The sequence below is a fragment of the Vigna unguiculata genome, chromosome 1 (assembly GCF_004118075.2).
Source record: "Vigna unguiculata cultivar IT97K-499-35 chromosome 1, ASM411807v1, whole genome shotgun sequence".
Classification (NCBI taxonomy): domain Eukaryota; kingdom Viridiplantae; phylum Streptophyta; class Magnoliopsida; order Fabales; family Fabaceae; genus Vigna; species Vigna unguiculata.
The window spans coordinates 38,016,498-38,043,307 of record NC_040279.1 but is presented as its reverse complement, the minus strand read 5'-3'; the positions used below and the strand labels follow the sequence as shown (position 1 = coordinate 38,043,307).

Genomic DNA, 26,810 nt, shown 5'->3' with positions numbered 1-26,810 from the left:
TTTCATAAATTTCAGAAATTAGAAAAGTTAAAACTAATTATTAAAACAATCTATTCGCTTTCGTAATGCACTTTCGTCAAACACGTTACATGAATCTTATGGCAGCACGCAGGCCATAATGAGGGAGACTTGGTTGAACATGACCTATGCGTATTTTAATAGGAAAAAAGGAAAAAAATCTGAAGTCTTGGGAATGTTGGGTGCGGTGATCTTTGTCGTGTCACGCCAGCGTTCATCTGATCGAACCCGCCCAACACAGTCTCCAATCCCAAGCCTCCGTTAGGTTCAAACTCCGATGCCGCACCGCTCTTATTAATATCTATGAAAACTAAAATAAAGCGGTTAAGTAGGATATTCTCTTTCACTGTGTGCCCCACCAAACCCAATTGCAGTGTTTGGGAAGAAAAGTACAACTAATCTATAAAAATCTCCTCCGACTTTCCATTACCATTTCATCCAACAACAGAATATGGCTTTAACTGGTCTCCCCTAGCAACCTTCTTCTTACTTCTCTCCGCTTCTTATCTCCAGGTTCCACTTTTTCCAACCCTATCTCTGTAATCATGATTAGTATCTTGTTTAGTTCTCTAATCGGTTTGTTATTCACAGATTCTTGGGGCGGAAGCTGAGTCGTTGACTGCTCACAAACTTAATTCTCCAATTCTTCAGGTGGTTTCGTTAACTCTCCTCGTTTCACACGTGTTTATGCCAATCTCTAGGGTCGATTTATTTATGAAACTGTGGCAAAGTCATGAGTGATCTTAATCTTTTTACTGTGCTAGTGTCTGTGCTTATATTTTTATTTATTTAATTTTGGCTGGGATGATTTTTTTTTTTTTTGGGGTTTAAGATTGTATGTATTTTTACTAGTGTTTGAAGCATATGTATATGCAAAACGTTGATTGAGCTTTAATAGTTTCGCTCCATCCTGTTCATTCAGATGATGTGGGATGAGTATTTGAACATACGATCTGTGTCATGTGATTGATCATGCTTTTAACCTTGTGATGCAGGAATCTATTGCTAAACAGATTAACGAAAATCCTGAGGCGGGATGGGAGGCTGCCATGAATCCTCGTTTCTCCAATTATACAGTTAGTCTTGAACTTGTTTTCCACCCTTTTAAAGTGTGGATTTCACTGTTTTACTTTCAGATGATTAGTTATATAATGTCCGTTGACCTACAGGTTGAACAATTTAAGCGCCTCCTTGGAGCCAAACAAACGCCTAAGGCCGTACTCGGGAGTGTACCTGTTATTTCTCATCCAAAATCATTGAAGTTGCCGGTGAATTTTGATGCAAGGACAGCTTGGTCGCAGTGTAGCACTATTGGAAGAATTCTAGGTCGCCACCTACTCTCTCCTTTCCCTTTATTTTATTTATTTTAGTTAAATTGTGCATTTGGAAGGAGGTGCTGACTCTTGTTTTTGTTGTTGACTATGACATGAATTGCTAAACCAATTTTCGCATTAAAGATCAGGTATTCCTTCAATTTTCTCAGTCTAACAACTTTTAACACATTCGAGGTTCAAAGACTTTTTAAGTGATCCTTGTGCTGGTATGATGATTCAGGGTCACTGTGGTTCTTGTTGGGCATTTGGTGCTGTAGAATCATTGTCAGATCGCTTTTGCATTCATTTTGATGTTGTAAGTCAAGTTTCTTATTAATGTTGAACTTTGTTTTGCTTATTGTGCGTGATTGTGATTATTCGCGACAATTTTTAGTGTTTCTCCTCTTCCTTTGTCCCTGGGTAACAACTACTTAGTTGCTTGAAAGAGGAATTTATGTACTATATGTGTAATTGCAGAATATTTCTCTCTCTGTCAATGACCTTCTCGCATGCTGTGGCTTTCTGTGTGGATCTGGGTGTAATGGGGGATATCCCTTATCTGCATGGCGATACTTATCCAACCACGGTGTTGTCACTGAAGAGGTAATACGGTTTCCACTTGGGTATCATAAAAACGGTTATTGCTTGGGGACGAAAATCCTAAGCTCCCTGTCACCTAGATCTTCCCTCCAGTTGATGCAATTTTATCTTTCTGAAGGCTCATTTCACAACTTATCCTATATCTGTTTTTTCCTCCAAACTTTCTTACGCTCGGCAAATTCTTTTATGTGGCAGTGTGACCCATATTTTGATCAAACTGGCTGTTCTCATCCTGGATGTGAGCCAGCTTATCGGACTCCCAAGTGTGTTAAAAAGTGTGTAAGTGGGAACCAGCTGTGGAAGAAGTCAAAGCACTATAGTGTCAGTACCTACAAGGTCAAATCTAATCCCCATGATATCATGGCAGAAGTGTACAAAAATGGGCCAGTTGAGGTCGCATTTACTGTTTATGAGGTAAATGAGAACTCTTATCCACGCCTTGCAATTAATTCTTCTGCAACTTTAATGGTCAATTTTAAAAACTCAAAACATCCTATCTGTAATTTATAATTATATGACAATAATTTGGAAACAATTGATTCAGAGTGTTTGAGATTGGTGCATGTGATCTAACATGGAAAACATGTTACAAAATAAAAACTTATGGATACGTGGAGAGGAATGGGAAATCAGTAGCAGCTTTTCATAGTTTAGAAGAATTAGTGGGGAGGTTGAAGTGAATATTCTATTGTTGGAGGCTCAATGACTGAGTGACTTTGACCATTTGTTGTTTTCCATTATGCTTGACTCTAAACCTTTTTAGAATAAATATCTATGTTGAACTCTTTTGTGGTTATTTTGGATCCTCTAACTAATTGTGGATTGACTTTTTTTCTGGAATATTGAAGATATATTACTCTTTCAAAGTTTTACATGAAGTATAGAGTTGAAAAATAGTGGTTTGCTATAGGGGGAACATTAAAGGTAGTGGAACTGCTCTTTAACCCTAGGCCATTTCTTAAAGAATTATTGTTGAATTGAGGGAAAGGTGCACATATCTTTCTTAAGCCCTCTAGTTCTAAAAAAATACTCTCCTTCTCATAGCATCAAAGAAGGGTTGTATGTGTCACTTTATTAATCAAATAAAGGGTATGTATTACTTTAAAAAACATCGTAGAGGCGAGTGTCTGATTAAAATCTAGAGGGAGTATGCATGTCATTTAAGAAGATTTCAAGGGAGTGTGAGTGTATTTATGTAGATTTCATGCAATTTCTCCTTAGATTAAAGGTATTTGTTATATCTGTTTTATTGAGAGTACTTGTTTTATTGTATTTGATTGCAATGTTGGGATAGTGTTTGCAAGAGAAGTAGGTTGTGCAGTTACCTAGGTTGTTGTAATAAAATGAATTAAGAAAGTTGAAAATTCATTTTAGGGTAGCAGTGTGAGTTGTTAATAATGTCACAACAACAAAAAAGTACACGTATTAGGTTCTGTTTGGAATGATTGAGTTTTTGGTCTTAAAATGCATTTTTCAAACAGAAAGTGTTGGTGAAATTGGAGTTAAATGATTTTTTACTCAATTTCAAATTTTTTTTACATTCTATTTCAAAACCAAGAAAAATTATTTGTAAATTTGGTTTAGTTTGGGCAAAACCTACCCTTGCTATTTTGGTGAAGACCCTTCTCGTTGTTGTTATCACCTTCATTCTTACTACCACCATCAATGGCAACAATAATTTCACAACCATCAATACTAATACCACCGCTATTAACATTATTGTTGTTGGCGGCACTGCCATTCCAGTTACCACCATACATAATATATAAACTGCTATGCAGAATTCACAACGAAATGTTTGAAATTTACCCATTATATATTTGCATAGATAGACATTTCTACAAGCTTGATTGCATTTGTCACAAAAATTAAGAGAGGTTATTTTTAGAGTTATCTATTAAGAGAGGTTATTAATGTAAACATTTTCAGTATTTTAATTTTAACTATATGAAAGGTTGAGTCAGTAATGAAATCAGAACTTAATGAGACAAAGTAGTGGGTGGAGATAATTTGTTACGAATGATCTTAAAGCTACAAATTTTTTCACAAACGGATAAAAGTGTTAAAAAACCTTGATTTTCCAAATGACTTTAATCAGATTTTGGAGTTTCTATTTAGTCCTGGTTTAATCACAGAAATGCTGCTTAAAAGGCTCTAATCAAACGATGTTGTACAAAACAGAACAGCTCTTTTGATATGAACATGCTAAATACTTTTTAATAATGTGTAAGTGTAACATTTAGTTGGGCCTGCCGACTCTGGTACTGGCTTCAAGTTGGTGTGCAAATTGAATATTACGATTGAGGATTGTTTTGGGTATAAAACTTTAAACAAGATATGTGAAGGGAGAATGGTTGGGGATCAGATAAATGGACTCGAGTGATAATTAGTGGGTAATAAAGTTGTTGGGTTTATAGTCTGTAAAAACAATCTTTTATAACATGGCGATTTTCAATTTTTATTATGAACTTTTCCTTATTATGTTTTCTCCTTAACTGTCATATTGGCATTGGTGCTTACGTTTATCTGCACCGAGATTTAATACATTATAATTAACTTCCCTGAACATCACCAGCGGGGAATTTTTCTTTTCGTGTGTTTTGGGTTTTTCATACTCAATCGCAAGTCTCTCATTGTCTACATGTTGTTCATTTTGTGTATTTGATCATTTCATAGATCTTCACGCATTCCTGATTTGTGCCTCTAAAGTCTATATATATGTTTTCCATATTTACCTATCTTTTAAGTTTGCTCCTTAAACTTGCAAATGCATGTACGTAGCCCTGTTTTCTTTGATATGGCTAATGTCGATTCTAATGGGATCTGTTGCTTTTGATCAATCCCTTTACTTTTCACCAGCATTAGCTAGTCGGTGTCATAGCTATCATCTTCGGTGGTATATTATACTCCTCCTTAATGGTTCCTTTGGGGCTGGTTTTCAATCGCCCATATGTCTGGAGCTACTGGCTTTCATGGAGGGTTTAAGTTTGATGTTTACAGATAAAGATAGAATATCAAATTTCAAATGAGAAAAAGGTGGAATAAACTGCGTATGGTCGTATGAATAACATTGTAAAGGTCTTGGACCAAAAATACTAAGTAAACTAAGATCATATTCCATTCCTACACTTGATTAATACTAAAAAGTAGTAGGCTTTTCAAGTGTATATGATGCTCATTAAGGGATCATATTAGGACAAGGATTCTGTGCAAGGGTTTTCGTATTAGGATTCATTTCTCAGCAATCAGTTTGCTAAAATACGAGTGAGTTATGCATTAACAATAGAAATGGTTGAACATTAAAGATTTATTCTTTTTCTTTCTTTCCCCCTTTATTTGGGTGCTCTCTCTATCAGAACAAAAATGGGGGAAGTTGTCATCTTTTATACTTTAGGTTGTGGATTGACATTAGGATAGAAAGTAACAATTTTAAATCAGAAACTATTATTATCAATCATAACTGGAGGAGATACAATTTTATCTTACCAAAAACAGAACAGGCCTTACAACAACCTCGCCCTATTGTTGCACTGGTCAACCCCTAGCTATTAAGCCCCTTTAGCAGATTTTTGAGTCATTGGATTCTCTATATTAAAAGCATCAACCTTTAGGAGTCATTTATTTATTGTTTGGTCTCATACATGCAACTACAACTTCTTATGTCACTTTCTTGTCCCCATCATTCGAGCATGACTTGAATATATAATAGCATCCTTCCTGTTAAAGCATTTCGAAGGGCCCCTCTTTGCCAGTGACCTTTCAATGAACTAAAGCATCCGTGACTATTACCTGCATCATTTTGCATGTAGTGTCTAGACCTCAAACATAGATTACGTTAGCCTTTGTTTTCTTGTGTGAATAGTTTCAAGCATATTGAGCAGTTTTCTTGGTTGCTTTAAGACAAGTTAACCTTTTACTAATTTGACCTCTTCGCAGGATTTTGCTCACTACAAGTCAGGAGTTTACAAACACGTCACAGGTTATGTACTAGGCGGTCATGCAGTGAAGCTAATTGGGTGGGGAACAACTGATGATGGCGATGACTATTGGGTATGTTGATATGTTCTTGATTTACATTTCAGCCGCCTGGGGCCTGGCGTCTAGTATCTGAAATTCAGATTTTTGTACTGATTGGGTACTTTTCATTGTTTCAGCTTCTTGCAAATCAGTGGAACAGAGAATGGGGAGATGTATGTTTCTTGATTTATTCTTCAACTTGAATATCTGTTACTTATGATGTGTCTTAGCTGATGGACTAGTTTAATCTTAATCGCAGGATGGTTACTTCAAAATCCGAAGGGGGACAAATGAATGCGGGATTGAAGAGGAGGTAACTGCTGGTTTGCCTTCTACCAAAAACCTCGTAAGAGAGGTGACTGATATGGATGATGGCGTTGCTGTTTCATTCTGAATGTAAATACGTTACCTTGCCAATTATATGATGTATGGGTATTGAAATCGAAAAATCTGCACTAAATCTTGCCTGTAGGCTGAACCACGCTATTTTTATGATTATAATGTGCAAAGTCATGTTAATTGTAATGGTATTGATGTGTTTCTTGGTTTACAAGCCCCGATCTTTTGTGTTTTTTGGTTTTTTATGTGGTCAGATTGGTTTTCAAATTGTTATTTGAACATATACTCTGTTAAGTTTTAAGTATTTCATCAATTTCTATGACTATTAACTTTTCTTAGTTTATTCTGTTTTTAAAATTGTTATATTTTTTAATTAAGTTTTTGTTATTTAATTATATTTAATTTAAATTTAAATTTTTATAAATCTGTATATTTTCAATTAATTTATAGTTATTATTTTTTTTATTGAGTATTCAAAATTTTAATGTTTTTTAATTGAATTTTTAATGTTTATTCTTTTTTTTATATGAATGATGTGATGGACCTTATTTAGTTATCTTCTCATATTAAAAAAAAGTGAAATATGTGATTAAGAATTTAATTAAAAATCATACAATTTTTGAATACTCATTAAATAAAAGGTTTTCAAGAAAAAACTTAATTAAAAATACCAAGATTTTATACAAGTCTTAAAATTTATTCCAAACATATGAAAAATAAAAGTCCAATGTTTTTTAGACTTTATCCCATACAGCAGGTTGGGTTTTTATACAAGATCAGTTACTCGTCCAAAATATATATATTTTTTATTTTCATAAAATATTTATAAGATCTTTTGTTTTATTCTTTTTATTTTTATACATTAATTTATTAATAAATATACATATATAAACTAACTAAAAATTATGAGTATAGTTAGTAAAAGAATAATTAATGTTGTTTGAAAATGATATCTAAATAAAAAAAAATTGTAGTTAAGTCTTTGTTTGTTTCTACGGTCCATGATAGAAATGTTTTTCTTTTACTTTTTCCAATGTGCTTTTTCACTTTTTCCTTTTCAGTCAAATTGTTATAATTTTATTTAAATTAATTTTTCAAAATTTTATTCATCTCAATTTCTAAAAATCATATTTAATTTAATATATTTTTATCAATATTGATTTTTTCAGTTTAAATAATCTTCACATCTCATTATAATATAATTTATAATATTTACAATTTAATTTAAATTACTTCTATATTAAAAATAAAATAATAATCTTATTTTCTATCAATTAAATGTTATATATATATATATATATATATCCCAACTATCACATTACTCACTAAATTTTCGTAAACTTTTTTTTCATCTTTCTTCAAATCTCATATATTTTTTTCAATCCAAAAGATCTAACTTTCACCTTATTTTTCCTCAAATTCACCTCCCTAAATCTATTCCCAAAAATAAACACACCCAAGAAAAAAAAAAAAACACTGAGCAATCTTAAAAAGGAATAAAGGAACTATACAAGACAGATTTTAAGCTTAACAATTATACACATAGGCATTAATACTCGGAGTTAATTAAATTAACTCAACTTACGCCACATGTTTAAAAACTTGAGCACTTAAATACATTATTTTTTCATGTGGAAAAGCAAATGTTGGTTCAGAAAAATCTTTAGATGTGCATGTGTGGTTGTCTCCCTTAGTTATCCAGATAAATATAACACAACGTGATTGCATGCAGAGGGAAATGAAGTTGACAACATAACAAAAATGGCTCTCTCTACTCTCTTCCACCCTACTCTACTCCTCAAATCACATCTCCACAACCAAGACCTCTTCCTCGTTACGCAACGCAACCTACCTCATTCTAACACCAGATCGATGCCACTATTCCTTATACGTGACTCTTGACAAAGTGCCACCATTTTTGGCTAATTGCCATGAATAGGATAATAGCACAACCTTTGAAAGAATGAGAGTGACGTGACACCTGTTTTTGTCTCTACCTTTTCTTTTCTCAATATTTCTCATACACGTTGCTTTCTCAAATAAAGAACGAAAGTGATGGAACAGTGCTCTAAAAGAGAGCGTAAAGGTAGTGAGAGAATCTGTGTGCTGCATCAAATCACGCTCCTTTCTTGAAACAACACAGCAAATGGGTTGTTAAAGATTAATTAATTCCAAGTAAAACCCAACTTCACCTCAGAAAAAAAAAACCTCTGTCATTTCTGTGTAAGCATCCATTAATAATGTTCTTTATGGTGAAAGCAGTTCAGAGTAATTATATAAACCAGTTGCTCTCCACCATCTCTTTCACGTTCTCTTTCTATAATTTTCCATTAATTTATTTTACTTCATTGCCCCTTCACACGCGCATTATTTAATTGGGTTGTGTTATTATTTATAGATAGTGTGATACACAACAGAAGTAACTAATTTGTTTTTGCAAATAAAAAAAATATGCAAATGTTGATTACCATGATCTAAATTAGGTAAACAAAACAAAATAATATCTATCATTATAATTTGGGTTTAGTTTAAATTCAGTTATAAATTTACAAGATAAGAACTGTCCCCCGTTTATATGTTTCTATTTTTAATTTGTTCGTATTTTTAAACCTAGTAACACACAACATGCATTGCGGTTTAAGGCAGAAAGAAACGTGCAATTTTAATTCCATTTTGGCTTTAGGGTTACTCAAAATCAGAGAGCGCAGCTTATTTTTTTAGGTTAAATATTTTATGATATTATTTTCTGAAAGTAATTAACAGGCATGTTTGTTGGGCCCTCTAACTTGTGGTTGACCATTGTACCAACCAACTAATCTCGGGACCCACTAATTTGCCATTTCTTCCACGTTTCTTTATTCGTTTTATATTATATATATACCTTTTTGAATGCGAATGACGTGGGTTTAAACAACCCAATAAAAAATTGAATTAGGTCGGATTTATTTTATCTAATTTTTTATTAGACTTGATTCGAGTGAACTTATTCTTAATGGAGTTATATTAGGATGAGTTTATTGTATTCAACGTTTTCAAATGTTTTTCATAAAGAAATATTGTTTCGTACTATTTTTTCAATTACATATTTTAGAACAATCATTTAAAAAAAAATACACTGTATTATTTAGTATTTTAACAATTACATATTTAAAAATACATTAATTATTGGAACGAGAAAGTAAATTAAATAATGGTTATGTTATTATTCATATTAGTATCGATATTGTTTAATAATTTTGTTTAAGTTGAATTTGGTCAAACTGAAGTTTAAAATATTGATATTAAAAGATTGAATTAAACTGAGTTTAATTCCATGTAAAAAAAATAAACAACACCACTTTATAAATACTGTTTATCATCATTTTTTATATATCAAAATACTGATGTATAAATTATTTTTAATATCAGTACTATTTAGTATTCATACATCGCGAGTAAATATATTCTTATATCATTTTAGTAATCGATGATCAATTTAGATATTAATTTATAAAATAAAAATTATTAATTATTAAAATAACTATTGTTAAAAATAAAAAATTATAATTAGTTGTTAAATTAATTGATTATTAATGAGAAATTAATTTAAAAATTAATTCTTCATAATAACGAATTTTGATAACTAGTGTTTAATTACTAATTTTTTTTTAACTAAAATCTTAGTTACTAAATTTTATAAATCATTTAAAAATAAATTATAATTTTTTATTTATAATAATAAATATTTTTTAGTAATCAATAATTTTTTATTTTATAAATTAATATATAAATTAATTCATAGTGACTCTCTTTTTGTTAATGATTCATTTTTATGCAATGATATTAATTTTAGTTTAACTCTATATTAAAAAAATAAAAAACCACTTTCCAAGTCTTATTTATTTTTATTTTGTATTTCTTCAATATTAATGTAAGAAATCATTTTTGTAAGAAAGCAGTGGCGCAGATGTTAGTTATGCAAAGCGGGAGACTTCCTCTCATAACAAAATTTGCTGGAGGATTGCATTTTATTTACAAAGCTTATTTTACTTATATATATATATATATATATATATATATATATATATATAATTTTTTAAATCCATTTGATCATTAAATACGTGATCAAGATATTAATAGTCGAATTGGTATTAATAATTAATTAAAATTAAATAAATATAATACAACTTTTAAATTCCTAGCATTCAAAATTAACCATAAAAATATAAATCAAGCATGCTATAATATTTAAATTTAAACTTTAATACAATCAATCATTCCATCAATAATTACAAACTTACATCTAAAATAAAAAAAAAAGACTATTTGAGGTTTTGTTTCCATTCAAATTAAACAAAAAAATCTAAATAAAATATGTCGTAATATTTATATTTAAATTTTAATAAAATACATCGAATTCCATTAACAAGTACGACTTTTCATATAAAATAAAAATCAAAATAGTAAATTTGAGTTACGTAAATTTATAAGAAATCAAAATGAAAGAAAACTATAAATTAATTCAAGTAACTAAATTATATGTTTCTTTTGGAAAAAGAAAATGACACAATAATTTATACCAACTTATAAACTATATTAAATATGAAGTTTTCTTTATCTTAATAAGAACATTTTAAATGAAGTTAACAGTTTACAATGTTGTTTTTGGAAAATACATTCGAACAGGTTTTATCCCCTTTTTTATTTGCTGTGGATCAATTCAATCGATTTTGAATTTATTTCTTTGTTCATACATGGTAAAGGGTTTGGCATCCAAATGCTTTATTAAATATATATATTTTTTCGGATAAAAAAAACGATTTTGAATTTTTATTTTATTTTATATAGTTAATGGACAACTCATCCGGCCACGTGTATACATATAAGGACTAGTCCAACTGGTGGAAATTTAAAAGTTGTGGATTTTTCTGTCACGTGTGTGCGTGTCTATACATATATTAATTATTTTTTATTGGCTTATAAGATTAGGTTAGAGAGTTTAAGAATTTGTAAATTATTTTGATTAATTTATAAAGCTAGCTTGATGAAATAAAGAAAAAGTTAGTTTAATTTTTTATACGTTAGTTGAACATAGATAAGTGTGTATGATGAAGATGAATAAGGAAGAAGTTTGTTGAGTTGTAGCATTATCCAGAAGATATGAAGGTATGTTTTATTCCTTTCCGTAATTAATTTACGAAGGCGAGAATTTTTTGTGTGGTGAATATAAAAGGGGTCGTTGAGAAGGAAAAAGGTGGTACGGTGGATGGAGAGAGAAAGCGCATGGTGCAGCCAACAGAGACAGGGAGGGAAGAGAATATCCACGGCATAAGCTATAAGTTAAGCATTAATCGCAACCTGAGAAATAAGAATGGGTTCCGAAGATAAAAAAGTGTTTTTGTATTTTTAATTTTATAAGGACAATAACATTAATAAGGATTAAATAAAAGCTAACACGCTAAACAGGTTGATTAACAAAGAAATAAAATCGGAGAAGATTCTTGTTTGGGAGCTCGATCACATTGAGCTCACACGCCTTTCTTCGTCACTCTTCACTCGTTCACGTCTTTCACGTTGTTGGTGTTGGTTTCAGAAATTGAGTTAGTCGTAAGTAAGAAGCTATGAGATAAATAATTGGAAATCCGCGGGAGGTAGAGAGAGAAAATCAGCTGCAAGTGTAACAAGTGTTGTTGTGTGTGAGAGAGGGGAGAAAGAAACGAGAAGAGAAGCGTGGTGAAGAGTTGGGCGTTTGGATTTGCAATTGGAAGAGAAGTGAGTGAGTTGGTTCGATGTCGCAGATACCGAAGGAGCCGGAGCAGGTGATGAAGATGAGAGGAGGAGGTGTGTTGGGGAAGAGAACGATTCTGAAGAGCGACCATTTCCCTGGTTGCCAGAACAAACGTTTGTCGCCTCAGATCGAAGGCGCTCCCAATTATCGCCAGGTAGGTCTTCTTCGTCTTTTCATCTTCTGTCAATTCATATATATATATATATATATATATATTTTTTTTTTCCTTTTCAAAAAATGAATCAGGTAGTTAATGTTGTTGTTGTTATGGTTAGGCATCGGACTCGTTGCATGTTCACGGTGTTGCCATACCAACCATTGATGGAATTCGGAACGTTCTCAACCACATTGGTGCTGGATTGAAAGTTCTGTGGATTAGCCTTCGTGAGGAACCGGTGTGTTATATTTTTATTTTAATTTAACCTATGGCTGACTTCAAGGAGTTTAGGTTTTTGAAACTAATTCTTGTATTGTACTTGGAGTTTAAGTTTAGGCTAAGTATCGGTTAGTTTGATGATGGATGCTTGATTATGCTTTCTCCTTACTTTTTATTTCCTTCCTGTGTTGGAATCAGCTTGCCTACATTAATGGTCGTCCTTTTGTTCTGCGTGATGTGGAGAAGCCGTTCTCCAACCTTGAGTATACGGTATGTAGTTTCGGGGCATATCAGCTTTTGTGCTGACTTTCAATTTAGCGTGATGCATACTGCATACTTTACAAGTTGGGTTGAATTGAGTCCGTTAACTTGTGGGGCATTCTGTCTGTACTTGATTAGGGAATTAACAGAGAAAGGGTTGAGCAAATGGAGGCTCGTTTGAAAGAATACATCCTGGTGGAGGCAGCAAGGTATTTCTGTGGCGATGCTCCGTGCTTGTCCTGTGAATTTGTGGTTGTGTGCTTTACTGTTTATCTTATTTGCGCATGGATACAACAGATATGGAAATAAGATTCTCGTGACTGATGAACTGCCAGATGGGCAGATGGTAGACCAATGGGAGCCGGTGTCTTGTGATTCTGTGAAGACACCACTAGAGGTATGGCCGAAACTAGTATATGATGGTCGTGTGAGACTTGCCGATCAATTTTCTGATACAAATGCATCAAGGTTATTTTCTTTGCCGTAGGTGTATGAGGAATTGCAAGTAGCTGGATATCTTGTTGATTATGAACGCGTTCCTATAACCGATGAAAAATCACCAAAGGAAATGGATTTTGATATTTTGGTTAGTATTTTGTCTGGATTTGTTATGCTCTATCACATTTGGTATCACTTTCCGCATACATATTCTTTTGGTGCAATCAAGGGGTTGGGTAATGTAATTTCCTTCTCTACCGTCTTGTCATTGAGCTGCTGCTGCTGCTGAACAGTGCTTAATTGTTAGAACTCATAGATTTTGTATTTGATACAATCATACAATATTTATTGACATTGAAAATTCATACTTTTATTGTTTTATTTTAGGTTAATAAAATTTCTCAAGCTGATGTAGACACGGAGATAATTTTTAATTGTCAAATGGGGCGTGGTCGAACCACAACTGGAATGGTCATTGCAACTTTGGTCTACCTCAACAGAATAGGAGCCTCTGGTACTCTTTATTTTTTATTTTTTAATTTTTCTGATTTTTTAATGCTTATTTTTGTTTTATTTAAATAGTTGTTCTTCGAAGAAATTTGAATCTAAGAACGGTTTCTTGTATATTCAGAAACAGATTTGGGACTATTAGTTTTGTTGTTTATTATAAAAAACAGTTTTTTTTCTTCAAAATTCATTACTATGCTTCCACAATACCGGAGCATATGAATACACATTCCAGTGTTTAGTTAGCATAAAATGTCTGGATCGTCCATAAATGTTGAATTTTAATACCAAGACAACATATAGAAGATGTCTACATCATTCCTTTCTGTTTCTGTCAGCATCTACCTTGGTTATGATGTTAGTTTGAGTTTAATCGAGTAGGATCTGGTTGCTTATTTCTATGGCCTGGTTATTTCATCATCTCTTGAAAAAGAAAACATATCTTATGGTAAGAAATCTCTTTAGTTCATCTCCAAAGGGTCCAGTTTTTTCCATATCTATAGCTAGGTTACAAGGCCTCAGTCCAGGTAGTGATCATGGGAATGTTGCATGTTGGTTTGTAAGTGCAAATGTGTCTAACATATGTCATGAAAGCACTAGCCTATTTATTTGAGTGAGAGAAACTTTAGAATGAAGGTCTTGTCTACTTGTTTTCAATTATTGCCATCCATAGTTTATTCAATAAATGTGATTAGTTTCATTCTTCTCTCAACATATCACTACCTTCAGTGGGTATGTGTGCATGCATACATGCGTAAGACTTTAGTTCCATGAATGTGGTATAACTATTTTATATGCTGAGTAACCTTTATGTAAAATTATTGAGCCTCTTGGAAGAAAATTGAATTATGCCTAGCATTATTGAATTTCTTTAATTTATTCTTACTCTATTCTCATTAAGTGTACTAGTTGAATTGCCATTAACTAGATATCGTATTTGTCATTGAATGACAGGGTTTCCAAGAAGCAATTCCATTGGGAGAATTTTTCAAAGTATGACCAATGTTGCTGATCATTTGCCTGACACGGAAGAAGCAATTCGCAGAGGAGAGTATGCAGTCATTAGAAGTTTGATTCGGGTGTTAGAGGTACTGGTATTGAATTTAATGTTATTTTTATAAAATAAAAAGATGTTCTTGTCCTAATTATCAGATATGTTTCAGGGTGGTGTTGAGGGGAAAAGACAAGTGGACAAAGTCATTGACAAATGTGCTTCAATGCAGGTATATCTGTTTCTATTTTCTAATGATTTTATTATTGTGTTATTCAAATAAATTGTAATGGTTGTTTCTATTCTTCAATGTTCTTGAATTATTCACCTGTATCTTGCGGGTTGAATTTTTGTATTTCCTCTTTAACTGTCTCATTGATCCTTGTCTTAATTTTAGAACCTGCGTGAAGCAATTGCCACGTATCGCAATAGTATTTTGCGGCAGCCTGATGAGATGAAAAGGGAAGCATCACTATCATTTTTTGTTGAGTACCTGGAGAGATACTACTTTTTAATATGTTTTGCTGTGTACATTCATTCAGAAAGGGCTGCACTCCGTTCTAATACTACTGATAACTGTAGCTTTGCTGACTGGATGAGAGCAAGGCCTGAACTCTACAGCATTATTCGCAGGTTAAAGTTTTAATAATTGTACGAAGCCTTATGTATTTTTTAATTTGAGCTAAATTGCCATTTTAGTTACCCTTTGATTATTGATCTGCAATTTTGATCTCCCTATCTTTTTTTCAGCGATTATAGCTCCTTGATTCTAAAAAATCTGTAACTTTGGTTGAATTCTTGATTCTGCATATTTTAATTTCTTTTATTTTTTACATTTTAACTAACTAAATTGATTTTTAAAGATACCTTGAATAAATATGTTAGCTCAGGTTCCATTGGACCAAAATAAGAGAAATAATTGTTTGCAAAATTGAGAATTAAGCTGAAATTGGGGATAAAATTGGCCAAAATTATGGATAAAAAATTTAAAGGAGGTCAAACATTTAATTTAGTCTAATTTTTATTTATTTTTGTTCATTTGTCTGTGGAAAATGGCACGGTATTTATTTAGTCAAATTGTAACTGGTTGATAGATTTGGCCCATATATCTTGCTATGAAAACTTTATATTCATAAATGTTACTGAACTGAGTTAGCTTCTACTTTCAAGTATAACCTTCATTTATATTTATTTGGTCTGAGGTCCTGATTGCTTTTGTGCCTTGGCACTGCTATTAAAAAAATCCTTGGGTTTATTTAGTAACTTGTCTGTAGCTCACAACAAGGTTTACGTTGGTGCTTAGTTAGGACACAGATTGGCATTCACTTCTGGCAGTAGTTATCTCTTGTTTTTGCATTATGGTGATGCTTGTGTAATTAAAAAAGCTTCTTTGTATGGCTCCAAGACAGATTCTCTAAGGCAGTCAATTTAAACTTGGCTCTAATTCTGTATATAAAACATCGTGGAGTTAATTTTATTATTGATTGTGACATCATGCTTTGATTCTGTTCTACCTTTTTACCTTGTAAAGATATCACTTTTATTGCATCCTTATTTTGTTTTTACATCAGTAATCTGGAAAGAGGTACCAAGGAATTTACTTCATTTGTGATATCTGCTAAACTTGTAGTTTATTGCAATTTTCTTAGTTAATTTTCACTTGAAGGTGCTAGATATCTCTGTTGATCTAATATTCCTCCTTGACATAAATTTTTTCATCATGTAGTTGGACCATTTTTACCAATTGGGTTGTCTTGACATTCCAAATTGACTATAGATGTGGCCAAAGTAGAGATTATAAAGGTTTGGGCAATCCTCTCCCCATGAACTGACTTTTGGGGTTGAGTTTGGCACAATCCAAGTCCAATAGATTTTTATTGTAATCTAATTCATTAGCTTGCTTGATCTTATGTTTATTAACATTTGGCATGACTCATGACAATTAGCATTGCAGGTTACTTAGGAGAGATCCAATGGGTGCACTTGGTTATTCAAGTTTGAAGCCATCTCTAAAGATGATAGCCGAATCGACTGATGGCCGCCCTTCTGAAATGGGTGTGGTTGCTGCCTTGAGAAATGGCGAGGTTCTTGGTAGTCAAACTGTTCTCAAAAGTGATCACTGTCCTGGATCTCAAAACCTAAGTTTACTTGAGAGTGTGGACGGTGCTCCTAATTTCCGAGAAGTTCCTGGATTTCCAGTTTATGGAGTGGCAAATCCAACAATTGATGGTATTCGATCTGTCATCCGGAGGATTGGAAGTTCTAAAGGTGGACGCCCAGTACTTTGGCATAATATGAGAGAAGAGCCTGTTATTTACATCAATGGGAAGCCATTTGTTCTTCGTGAAGTTGAAAGGCCATACAAAAACATGCTGGAGTACACGGTAAAAAATGCTTCTAACGTATCTTTTCTATCAATTTTTAGTTAAGGGGGATTGTAAATCAAATGTATATGTTAGAATAACTGGGTTTTGGTTTGGAGCCCACTAGATCATATACCAGCAATTGGCTTTCCCATTTTTCTCCAGTTGTTTACCACTAGTATGGATATTTAACAAGTTGGTTTTAATTTGTGGCAAGAACTATACTACAAAAAGAATGTAGTGATCGAATTGTGAAAAAAATGTATCTAGATGAGCAGTGTGATACAGGCAACGAGATGTGTTTAAAGTGCTTTTTCTTTTGGTTTTTGCACATAATGTGATGTATGGAGTTATAAAGCTATTGCTGTAGTAGTAGTGTCTTTTAAGGTAGCAAAGGTATCTGTTCCATACTGAAGTATAATATTACTCTTTGAGATAAAGTATTAAAGCCAACGAAGTTCTTAATCCATTGGATGAATATTGTCAAGGAGTGACTCTTCTAAAAGCTTCAGCTGTTGAATATGTTTATGTCTTAAAAACATTATTTGATTCATTAAAGGTCTGCTCAAATGATTTGGTCCACCCCGTATATGTTTTCTGGTGAAGGTCATGTGTTAATATATAGTGATCAACAAATGCTGAAGTATATATAAAATGAAGCTTATCTAATTTGTTGAAATTAAAATCCCATTAGAGAACTCATTGAATTTCTTGTTACTTTGGAAATTGGCCCTCAATTGTTGGTGAATAGGAAATTGTAATTTGTTCTTTCAGGGCATTGACCGTGAAAGAGTGGAGAAAATGGAAGCCCGATTAAAAGAAGATATCCTAAGAGAAGCTAAGCACTATGGTGGTGCCATAATGGTTATTCATGAAACAGATGACAAACATATATTTGATGCTTGGGAGTTAGTTACTCCTGATGTAATTCAAACCCCACTTGAAGTTTTCAAAAGTCTGGAAGCTGAGGGGTTCCCTGTTAAGTATGCACGTGTGCCCATCACTGATGGAAAAGCTCCTAAAAGCTCTGATTTTGACACTTTGGCAATTAATATATCTTCTGCTGCCAAGGACACTGCTTTTGTTTTCAATTGCCAGGTAATTTCTTAATCTTTTATCTTATACGCTGTACTTTTTTATGACCTTGTTCATTTTGAGTCGGTCTATTTTTTTTTGTCTTTTTCTCCTATCCATTTCTTACTGCAGTTATTGATATAACAGATGGGCAGGGGCAGGACAACCACGGGTACTGTCATAGCTTGCCTTGTGAAACTTCGAATCGATTATGGTAGGCCCATTAAAATACTAGGTGATGATGTGATCTGTGAAGAATCAGATTGTGGTTCTTCAAGTGGAGATGAAGCTGGGGCTTATACCACTTCATTAACCTCAAGTACTTTGTCAAGAAAGACAGACGAGAAACAAAATCGTGCTTTTGGTATAAATGACATCCTTTTGTTATGGAAGATAACAACATTATTTGATAACGGTGTTGAATGCCGAGAGGCATTAGATGCTATCATTGATAGATGTTCTGCACTTCAAAATATTCGCCAAGCAGTCTTGCAGTATAGAAAAGTATTCAATCAACAGCATGTTGAGCCTAGAGTAAGGAGGGTGGCATTAAATCGTGGTGCTGAGTACTTGGAGCGTTACTTTCGTCTAATTGCTTTTGCAGCATATCTTGGAAGCGAAGCATTTGATGGATTTTGTGGACAAGGAGAATCCAGAATGACATTTAAGGTTTGGTTGCATCAAAGGCCAGAGGTGCAGGCTATGAAATGGAGCATCAGATTAAGACCGGGGCGTTTTTTCACTGTCCCTGTAAATATTTTTCAACCTTTCTATTTGCAATACTACATTCCCCAATTTGAAGCATGATTTATTCAAGAATGTCAATTATATTGTAGGAGGAGTTGAGAGAGCCACAAGAGTCTCAACATGGAGATGCTGTGATGGAGGCCATTGTCAAGGCCAGAAATGGTTCTGTTTTGGGGAAAGGCTCCATTCTGAAAATGTATTTCTTTCCTGGTCAGAGAACTTCCAGTCATATACAAATTCATGGCGCACCTCATGTTTTCAAGGTACATTTACCTTTGCAAGTACTACTAAAGAAACTAACTCATCAAATTTGTGATGCCAGAGGGTAAGGCTACACGTCCAGTGGTGACCTACAGGATCATCCAATTGTAGGTAGAATTAGCATCTTTAACATGTTTTTGGTGTGAGTTTATTTGCAGAAAACTTGATTTAACAAATGACCAATCTTGTTATCTAATAGTTGTTCAAGTAGAATACATTGTGTTACCATTAATTGATACTTTACTAATTAGTTTATTTTTCTTCCACTCATTTTATTTTGTGCTTCCTTTTTACACTTTTCATACACATAATAACCATATTACAATAATTGTATTTATCATATATTTATAATTACTATTATATTATAACTTATAGTATCATTATTTTTAATTTAAAATGTTTATATGCAATTATGACATCATGGTTTGTCTGTTTGGACTGCTGATAATATACAAGAAAATGACCAGTGGTCTATGTAGGTGGCGAGAACTGGAAAAGAATTGCAATGATGAAACATCATTATTTGCTTAGAGTAGCTTGTTTTATTATTTTGGTGTTTGAAGGACTTTGAGAACTTTCTTTTCATTATATTCTAATTCTCGTTTTTCTTTGTAATTGTTGAAAGCTTTATCTTATGTTTTTATCAATGTAATGCGGTTGACTGTGAGAATGTCATTATCTAATTCTTCACTTGTTCAGGTTGATGAATACCCTGTTTATTGCATGGCAACTCCAACCATCTCTGGTGCCAAAGAGATGCTAGACTATTTGGGTGCTAAGCCTAAACCTTCATTCATTGCTCAAAAGGTTGTATTGACTGATCTGAGAGAAGAGGCAGTTGTTTACATCAATTATACTCCATTTGTCCTTAGGGAGTTAAACAAACCAGTTAATACACTCAAGTACGTGGGAATCACTGGTCCTGTGGTGAGTCATCTTTACTGTAGTTTGTCAGTTGGATGTTGGCATATTTCATAAAATTGATTGTGTTGTCCTACTCACGGTAATTACAATGCAGGTTGAACACATGGAAGCACGGCTAAAAGAAGATATACTAGCTGAGATTAGACAATCAGGTGGGCGAATGCTGTTACACCGTGAAGAATATAACCCCTCGACAAATCAGTCAGGTGTGGTTGGATACTGGGAAAACATTCGAGCAGATGATGTGAAGACACCAGCGGAAGTTTATTCTGCTCTGAAAGGTGATGGATATGATATTGTCTACCAGAGGATACCTTTAACAAGAGAGAGAGATGCTTTGGCATCTGATATTGACGCAATACAGTATTGTCAAGATGAGTAAGTGTCCCCTACTTTGCAGTATAAGGGTCATGTAAAGTGTCGTGACTTGATTGTTCTTGTACTGTTTGCATCAATTATAATTTGGGGGTTAATATGTATAAGAATATTCAACACACCAAATATGTCCTTAGAATCATGACCAACCTATGATTGCTAATAATATAGGGCTCATCTTTTTATCTGTGATGTAGTCCTGTCAAAATGGACTACTCGGCCCAGATTACTTATTAGTGAGCTTCAAAAAAATGAGTCTGGTCTGGTTTACCATTGGTTGGTGAGTTAAATGGACCAACTCACTTAATTTTAAAAAAATGCAGCTTTTTAGTTTTGCTATTTTTTTCTTATATGAAAACTGGAAACAGTCCAAATCACTGCAATAACCATGACAAAATATTCATTATATTATGCATATTATGACCGTGACGTACATTAATATATATGAAAGAACCTGTAGAAAATAAGACAGAAGGAGAACTGGAACTCGTGAGCAGTGTATATTTTGTCTACCCAATTTTTTTTAATTGTGTTGGGCTTTCATTGGACTGTGTCTGGTTTTTTTAATTTTTTATTATAGGTTGGTGAGCTGGTTCTTTAATGGGCTGGGTTCGATTTCAGCCCGTACAAAAATTTACAATTTAATTTACAATTTGTTTAGTCGGCAACCCATGGTGAAGCCAGTTTGACTCATGGGCTTTGACCTTTGACAGCTCTACTGAAATGCAGTCATGAGGTTATTCGTTACAGTTTGGCTTATAGTACTCTATTCCTCTGTTGAAGTTGACTCTTTACATCTTTGAAGTAAGCTAAATAAACAAACTTTTTCTTAGTTAAAAGCATAGGAGATTCATACTATATTAGTAGTAAATAAATATGTGTAATAGTTCCATATAAGGCACAGGTTTCATACCTCGTAAATGCCTATACAAATCTGTCTTGCTAATCAATACATGTTAACTGCTCATCATTTTAATTCCGGCCTAGCAGTCTTCATTTATTCCCTGTGTGTCTATCCAAATTTTCTAGATGCTGTAATCCCTTTATAGTAATCTTTGAGGCATTTTTTGTTTCAATATAGAAAGTACTCCTAAACTCTTGCTTTGCTGTAGCTCTGCAGGTAGTTACCTTTTTGTATCACACACAGGTTTTGGTGGTGTCGCATATGCAATGGCCATAATCTGTATCCGACTTGATGCTGGATCCAAAGTCTCACAACCATTATTTGGACCTCATATATATGCAGTGACTGAAGAGAACTTACCTTCTCAAGCTTCCAATGAAACGGCACTTAGTATGGGTGACTATAGTGACATTTTGAACCTTACAAGGGTCCTCATACATGGTCCCCAAAGCAAAGCAGACGTTGACCTTGTCATTGAAAGGTTATTAGCAATTTTTTTTATTTGCTTACAAGCCATGTGTTATTACTTTTAAGAGTGTTCAACATCAAAGTGAATGAATTATGTTGCTCTTGATTTAGAAATGCATAATCTCGGGTGAGAGGAAGAGGGTTACTTTTGCAAATATATTATGTTTCACTTTTGTAGGTCTAGAATAAATTTTGCATCATTTCTAACGATCGGTAAAATTTGATCTTTAGTATGGGGTTTCCATTGAAGATACTGACTTTTTCTATTTTATCTATAGATGTTCAGGTGCAGGGCATATACGAGAAGATATTCTATATTACAAAAGAGAATTTGAGAAGTTCACTGATGATGATGATGAGGAACGAGCATGTCTTATGGACATGGGTATCAAAGCTTTGAGGTACATTTACTTGTTTCACACATAGGAACGTCCTTTCTATATTTTATAGGAATCCCATTGATATATTTTCTCTAAAACATGTGGAGAGTGCACCTGCACATGGATGTGCTTATGTAGTTAAGTATATGATTTTGATCAATCCAATTCTAGAATTGTAGCCAAGTATATGATAAATTTTAGAATTTAAAACACTACTAGTCTATCGATAATTTAATTTCTTTGAAAAGTAATTTCTATGTTAATTTAGTGAAATGAATTACTTATTACAAATTTAAAACTTACAAACTTTTTATTCAACAATGAATTTATTAGAAAATTTATATTATTGCTGTAAAAAGAATTTTATCTTATAAGAGTTACTCATGGGTGGTGTAAGATTGACTTTTACTTACATTTCTTTTCACCCATGCATTTTGAATTTAAGATCTTGCCCTCGCATGCAATTGAAAGGGAGAAATAAGGATAATTTGTTTATATTACATAATATTGAATTTTTTGAGGTAGTCATCGCATAAGAAGTTATTAACCATTTATATATATATATATATATATATATATATATATATATATATATATATATATATATATATATATATATACACACACACACACCCGTGCACATGAGTTTTTCAAAACATACTAAATAAATTTTGTTTAGTATAAGTAATAGATTGACTGTAAAAAAATTATAGTTTACATACAAAATCAAATATTATAAATATGAGAATGATAAATATTAGAAATTACTATTTGAAGACCTTGACCACAATAAGTTACTCATTATAAAAATATTTAACTTCACAGATCTACAATCAAATTTTTAATATTTAGATTTTGATATATAATACATAAATAAAAATTGAATCAATTAGTATGACAATCATTTGTATACCTCTTATGCATGATCTAGTCTAACATGCCTTTGTTTTTGTTCTCCTATTCCTATAACAATTATCATCAATTAAATGAGTGTAAAACACATAATGTAGTTTAAATAATGAAAACTTATTACAAAAAAGGGATTTTAAATATAAGGACTTACCATTTCATGATCTTCACCACAATGAGTTTATAATAATGTGAAAATGATAATCAGCTTAAGAAATCTGCATTTAAATATATATATATATATATGTATATATATATATATGTATATATATATATGTATATATATATATATGTATATATATATATATATATATATATATATATAATGTATGTTGGATATGACGTACCATTTTGTTGTGTAACCATTTCTGTTTTTCCCCACCATCTGCAGGCGATATTTTTACCTTATCACTTTCAGATCTTATCTCTATTGCACTTCTCCTGCCAATGTGAAATTTGCAGCATGGATGGACGCAAGACCAGAGCTTGGTCATCTATGTAACAATCTAAGAATTGACAAATAACATGGCAATAATCATGTCGTTACTGTTGTGTGGGCGTTTGCTGTTACAGTGACAGTTTGAGCCACCCTGTAACCTGTCCTCATGCTGCACAATATCTTATTTTTGCTACAAAGCCTTCAAATGTAGTACACTAGCACGCATGCTACTTTGTGAACTGCAATCTCAGGCAGAGCAACATCCTGCACTCATTTTATCTAGCTTTGTATGTTACGAGAGGCTGGCTGACACAAGGCACAAATATTGGTGAACCCAAGTGTTCATTCGAGACCTGTAGGACAGTAGGTTACACTGTTGAGGAATGTTATAGTAACTCTTCCAAAATTGTATTTCTATGTCATGTTGTTTTGGGAGGGTTTGTAAAGGATGAAAAGTAGGGCTTCAATAGAATTGGAAAAGATACCATTTTAGTGTGAGGGAGGAAACTTCCCTATTTCTCTGTAAGCCCAAGATTTAATGTCCTTAAGAATTTAGTTATTTCACTCAAATTCAATTGTATTTTATATGTTATCTTCCTTTATCGAATAGTTAATTCTCTCCTGGCTTAACATAGTTCAGCAGAACTATTTGCTGTTTATCCCGTGTTCTTTCCCATTGATTCTCAATGTCTGTGCTTGCATATCAGTGTGTTTGGTTCTCTGTCATAAACTGTACATGTGCGTCATATTCTTTACTTCTCTTGTAGTTTTTGACCTGATGTGCTTTTGTAAAATACAATTTGTTACCATGGTTGAATGAAGGTGGAAGCGTTAGGTTATAAAATAAGATGAGCGTCGATTATTCTTCCAATAAAGAAAAGAAGTCTCTTTGAAAAAGACGAGAGTCATGTGGTTTTTATTGTTTCTGGAAAAGTTTTCTCTTAAAACAAAAGAAGATATTAAAATAATTACGGTGAATGTAAAAGTATTTTTTCATAACAAAGCATATATAAGAGAAATTGACATGTCATATAGTAATATTTTTTATATGACGTATTACGTAATGTTATGCTAACAATGTTCACTCTTTTGTAGACCGAACTATGAAAGCGAGTATTTGCACGTGTCTTATGACTCCTCAATTTTTTTATGCTTCTGATCTCTGGCAGTTCGATTTGCTTGGCGAGCCAATCAGACGATGGGGTTAAAGTTGAATCCACTTTCTCGATTTTTATTGGATCATTTCATGATCGAAGCTAAATTAGAAAGACGCAACATGTACATTATACATTTTGTCTTAGTAACCTGGTTTCATCAGAACACTTACATATTATTGACACAACTTGCAAAACCACACTTAAGATTCAAGACAATAATTTCAGAGAACATCAGTGACCCTTCTTAGGTTCCTTTCGTTGCAGAAATTGTGACGGAATGACAAATAAAAAATAAAACTTGAAAAAAATAGAATTTGGAGTTGACGTAACAGTTTATTCTAAAAGATTATGAAAAAATCAAAAGGATAAGACAAGATCTAAAAAAAATGATTTTAGGTCTGAGAGTCAGTCATGCGTAAAGAAAGTATTAGCATTCCATAACGTTCATCATATAGGAAAAGTATTAGCACTCCACAACGTTCATCATACATTTAATGTGCATGCAAAAAGATGTAGTTTTTTCAAAATGTTTATTTTCCCCAAAAAATAATAATAAAAATAGTATAAAAGAAACAATAATAATTTTGGCTTAAATGGTCTTTTGGTCCTAGTTTAGGACGACTTTTTTCACTTTGGTCCTACTTTTGAAAATGTTTTCAATTTGGTCCTACTTTTCGTAATTTTGTTTCAATGAACTCCTTTTCGTTAACTCCGTCTAAATAGTTAACGAAACAGTGCCAGCGTGGTGATTATGTGTGACGTGGATACTGTTCAGTGATGTGTCCGTTTGCACTATGCTGACCATTTAATTGAAAATGTGGATTTGTTTAGGGTTAATCTCTGATTAAATTGGGTTTAGGTTTGGTTTAGGGATTTCGTCGTTGCACTTTGAAATTGTGGATTTGGGGGTCCAATTAGGGATTTCGTCCTCGCTCTTTGAACTTGTGGATTTGGGGCTCGCATTAGGGATTCTGGCATCCAATTTCGTCGCTCATCTTTGCTCAATCGCTGCGGAGGGAAAAGCGATCATCGTGAAGGTATGTGGTGCTTTAGGTTATTACTGATTGTCAGAATTGATTGGGTTTAATGTTAATGATTAGGGTTTTGTATAATTGGTGCTGCATTGTTTATTGTTTTCGCTGGTGACCCACCATTTTTAATTGCTTCTGTTGTCGCTATCTGTGGTGGGTGGGTTTCATGGTTACTTGTCGGTTTGTCGGTTTGTCGGTTATAGAAAGCGTATTTGTTCCCCCATTTAAACATTGTTTACCATTTGCAGGTTTTTTTGTGTGTTTTTTTGTGTTTCCAATGTCTGATGAAAGGTTTGAGGTTGTGGTCCACCACCGTGGTGAATTTGCTAAAAATGAGTGGTGTAAGTATGTTGGTGGAGAAACTACTCATTGGTCATGCGATCCTGACCACTGGAGTTATTTCGAAATATTGGGGTCTCTTAAGGAAATGGGGTATCATAGCGTAAAGGGATTATGTTATTGTGTGGAGATGTTGTTGCACCCTTTGAATGATGACAAGGGTGCACTTAATATGCTTCATATCGCAAGACATTACGGTGAAGTGCATATGTTTGTTGTGCATGGAGTTGATGAGGCCCAGGTAGATGATAATATAGTGGAACCTGAAGGAGATGATGGGAGACCTGTAGAGAGTGGAGAAAACAGTCATGCTGTTAGTGAATTTGAGGTACTAGGAACTGAGATTGTAGTCTGGTCTGCTCCACCTGAAGATGTAACTTCTGCTCCAGTTGATGATGCTAGGAACGAAGACACTGAAATTGGATCAGATGAAGGTGAAGTGGTTGACAGTTTAAGGAGGTGTGGTGAAGAAGAAGTGGGAGTTAAGAATGTGGGCACAGGTGAAGAAGAAGTTGGAGGTGAGAATGTGGGCACAGGTGAAGAAGAAGTTGGAGGTGAGAATCTGGGTACAGATGAAGCAGAAGTTGGAGGTGAGAATGTGGGTACAGGTGAAGCAGAAGTTGGAGTTGAGAATGTGGGTACAGGTGAAGCAGAAGTTGGAGTTGATAAAGGGCTGGATAATGAAAGGGATTGTGATGATGAAAGGGTTGAGGTTGATAGTTGGATTGATTCTGATGCAGACTGTATAGGAGATAGTGATGGAGACGAATGGGGTTGTGGTGATGGAGGTACTGAAGGCGTAGTTGATGTAG

At 33.3% G+C, this 26,810-nt stretch overlaps 3 protein-coding genes across 4 annotated transcripts; all 3 read left to right on the top strand.

Annotated features, from left to right (window-relative positions):
* Nucleotides 1-226: 226 nt before the first annotated feature.
* LOC114178665 (cathepsin B-like protease 2) lies at nt 227-6,517 on the top strand. The gene is made up of 11 exons (XM_028064706.1): nt 227-531; nt 610-669; nt 1,014-1,094; nt 1,188-1,344; nt 1,476-1,480; nt 1,573-1,647; nt 1,809-1,934; nt 2,127-2,345; nt 5,868-5,981; nt 6,086-6,121; nt 6,208-6,517. Exons 3-11 carry the CDS (start codon nt 1,068-1,070, stop codon nt 6,340-6,342), a joined length of 894 nt encoding a protein of 297 aa, XP_027920507.1. The 5' UTR covers nt 227-531; nt 610-669; nt 1,014-1,067; the 3' UTR covers nt 6,343-6,517.
* Nucleotides 6,518-11,623: 5,106 nt separating this feature from the next.
* On the top strand, nt 11,624-24,101 carry LOC114164775 (paladin). 2 transcript variants are annotated; one of them, XM_028049541.1, is made up of 19 exons: nt 11,627-12,208; nt 12,330-12,449; nt 12,629-12,700; nt 12,830-12,900; nt 12,989-13,088; nt 13,179-13,277; nt 13,517-13,643; nt 14,591-14,724; nt 14,800-14,859; nt 15,025-15,260; nt 16,582-17,011; nt 17,765-18,088; nt 18,212-18,814; nt 18,901-19,074; nt 19,772-19,999; nt 20,091-20,374; nt 21,484-21,756; nt 22,022-22,144; nt 23,424-24,101. In XM_028049541.1, exons 1-19 carry the CDS (start codon nt 12,056-12,058, stop codon nt 23,554-23,556), a joined length of 3,744 nt encoding a protein of 1,247 aa, XP_027905342.1. In that variant the 5' UTR covers nt 11,627-12,055; the 3' UTR covers nt 23,557-24,101. The 2 variants fall into 2 exon arrangements, with proteins under 2 accessions (XP_027905349.1, XP_027905342.1); XM_028049548.1 differs by lacking the exons at nt 22,022-22,144; nt 23,424-24,101 and having other exon boundaries at nt 11,624-12,208; nt 21,492-21,756.
* Nucleotides 24,102-24,669: 568 nt separating this feature from the next.
* On the top strand, nt 24,670-26,109 carry LOC114191085. The gene is made up of 3 exons (XM_028080256.1): nt 24,670-24,749; nt 25,488-25,665; nt 25,908-26,109. Exons 1-3 carry the CDS (start codon nt 24,670-24,672, stop codon nt 26,103-26,105), a joined length of 456 nt encoding a protein of 151 aa, XP_027936057.1. The 3' UTR covers nt 26,106-26,109.
* The last annotated feature ends 701 nt before the right edge of the window (nt 26,110-26,810 follow it).

Bases quoted from the DNA above. Each gene is read 5' to 3' on its own strand.
- LOC114191085 (XM_028080256.1), top strand. From the start codon at position 24,670: ATGGGGTTAAAGTTGAATCCACTTTCTCGATTTTTATTGGATCATTTC. The intron at 24,750-25,487 runs GTACATTATACA...AATTGGGTTTAG, and splicing joins AAATTAGAAAGACGCAACAT to GTTTGGTTTAGGGATTTCGT. The intron at 25,666-25,907 runs GTATGTGGTGCT...TACCATTTGCAG, and splicing joins GAAAAGCGATCATCGTGAAG to GTTTTTTTGTGTGTTTTTTT.
- LOC114178665 (XM_028064706.1), top strand. From the start codon at position 1,068: ATGAATCCTCGTTTCTCCAATTATACA. The intron at 1,935-2,126 runs GTAATACGGTTT...TTTATGTGGCAG, and splicing joins ACGGTGTTGTCACTGAAGAG to TGTGACCCATATTTTGATCA. The intron at 5,982-6,085 runs GTATGTTGATAT...TCATTGTTTCAG, and splicing joins ATGATGGCGATGACTATTGG to CTTCTTGCAAATCAGTGGAA.
- LOC114164775 (XM_028049541.1), top strand. From the start codon at position 12,056: ATGTCGCAGATACCGAAGGAGCCGGAGCAGGTGATGAAGATGAGAGGA. The intron at 12,901-12,988 runs GTATTTCTGTGG...TGGATACAACAG, and splicing joins ATCCTGGTGGAGGCAGCAAG to ATATGGAAATAAGATTCTCG. The intron at 21,757-22,021 runs GTTATTAGCAAT...TTTTATCTATAG, and splicing joins GTTGACCTTGTCATTGAAAG to ATGTTCAGGTGCAGGGCATA.